The 1,581-nt window shown below is 44.0% G+C and overlaps 1 protein-coding gene across 1 annotated transcript; it reads right to left on the bottom strand.

Moving 5' to 3' along the window:
• Window positions 1-229: 229 nt before the first annotated feature.
• On the bottom strand, window positions 230-1,294 carry LOC148478163 (uncharacterized). The gene has a single exon (XM_088455851.1). It carries the CDS (start codon window positions 1,292-1,294, stop codon window positions 230-232), a length of 1,065 nt encoding a protein of 354 aa, XP_088311977.1.
• Between the last annotated feature and the right edge of the window lie 287 nt (window positions 1,295-1,581).

Here is a 1,581-nt window from a genome sequence, read left to right as displayed (position 1 = left end):
TACCCTTGGCACGATATTCCTAATCCATTGCTGGCAATTAATTTTAACCACGTCGGTGGTGGAAGGAAAACTTGTTCGGGTCCCCAATGCTGCTGGTACGTTTTCAATTGAATGGTGGTGACTTGGGATCCAGTGTCTAGCATAGCTGGTAACTCCACTCCATCTAGAGAGATCTGAATGACTGGACAACGCCCCACGTATTGGGGCCACCACATCTCCGGTGTTGTTTCTATTCCATTTGTTCTCCCCGAGGATTGTTCTCCATCCTCGGGGTATTGGAGTTTAAAGCGTCATTTTGATTGCAGTTCCGTTCAATGTGTCCACTAAGATTGCATCTACGACAAATTGGACGCCCTTGAGCATCAAACCGGTCAGTAGGCCTACGTCCTCCAGAACGGGGAGGGGTCCACCAATCAGACGGCATTCTTCTTCTTTCCGTTCGCCAATTACTTTCCCTAGGTTCATTGGTTTGTTTAGTGAACCTCCGAAATTCCTGGCACATCTCAGCCATCCCTGAGGTTAATTTTTCAATCTGGCCTTTGAGTGTGTTCATGGGATCGGGAGTGGAGGCTTGCGCACCTTGGACCACACGCTCTTTTATTTTTACTGAGCTTCCTACAGGTAAGTCACGAGTCATTTCCTGGAAACCCGGCATCTCCGGGAAAGTTACTTCCTCATTTCGTTTATATCCTACCATTTTTATGGCGGCCTCTTTGAAATCCAAGAACGAACTTCTGGGTAGCTGCATTCTTAGCATACGTAGCTGGGTTCTCATATGATCTTCCCGAGACCCTTCAATGAATTGCGTGATAAGTGTTTCCTCTACATTCCTTACTTCCGCAGCGTCTACTGCTTGTATGCGCCGCAGGGCTTCCTGGAGACTCAGAGCATAGCTACGAAGGGATTCACCATCTTGTTGTTTCCTTGCATAAAACTTCATTTTCAATTCTGAAGTAGTTCTAATCTCAAAAGTATCGGCCAACCTCTGTAAAATTTGATCGATATTCTGTCTCTCATCCCTTGGCCAAGAGGTAACTTCCCGCAGGGCAGATCCCTTCAACTGACCTATAAGTATCTCCACTTGCTGACAGTCTGTTAATGGATACAAGCGAAACATACTCTTCATTTTATTTTTGAAATCCCTCAGGGAATTACCTTCCATATCTTGATCATCCCCTGTGTATGTCGGGAGCCAAGGGGCCCCGAAGTAGTAAGGTAGCGTGATAGGGTTCAATTGTGACATGACTGGATTCTGTTGAATTGAATCTCCCGATGACTGCTGACTTTGTGACATTTTCTTGGGTTGTTTTAAATTTGGAATCCTGTTCGTGACGCCACTTTTGTAACACCCCGCTTATTACTGTATTAGTAAGGTCTTACCGAGACAACCGATAAGTCTCACTTTGGAGCGACTCTTTCTCTTGGGATGCAATGACCGGTTTATGAATCTCCTTACAATATATCAATTCAATGGCTATTGAAGAATATCTGGGTTTATTGTTACTCCAAACAATAACAAATGAGTTACTTTAACTCAGAATACAGAAAATATAATTCAATACATTGCATAAATAACATACA

This window comes from Taudactylus pleione, unplaced genomic scaffold (assembly GCF_031769625.1).
Source record: "Taudactylus pleione unplaced genomic scaffold, aTauple2 ptg000673l, whole genome shotgun sequence".
Taxonomy (NCBI): Eukaryota; Metazoa; Chordata; class Amphibia; order Anura; family Myobatrachidae; genus Taudactylus; species Taudactylus pleione.
This window is presented reverse-complemented; position numbering and strand designations above follow the sequence as displayed.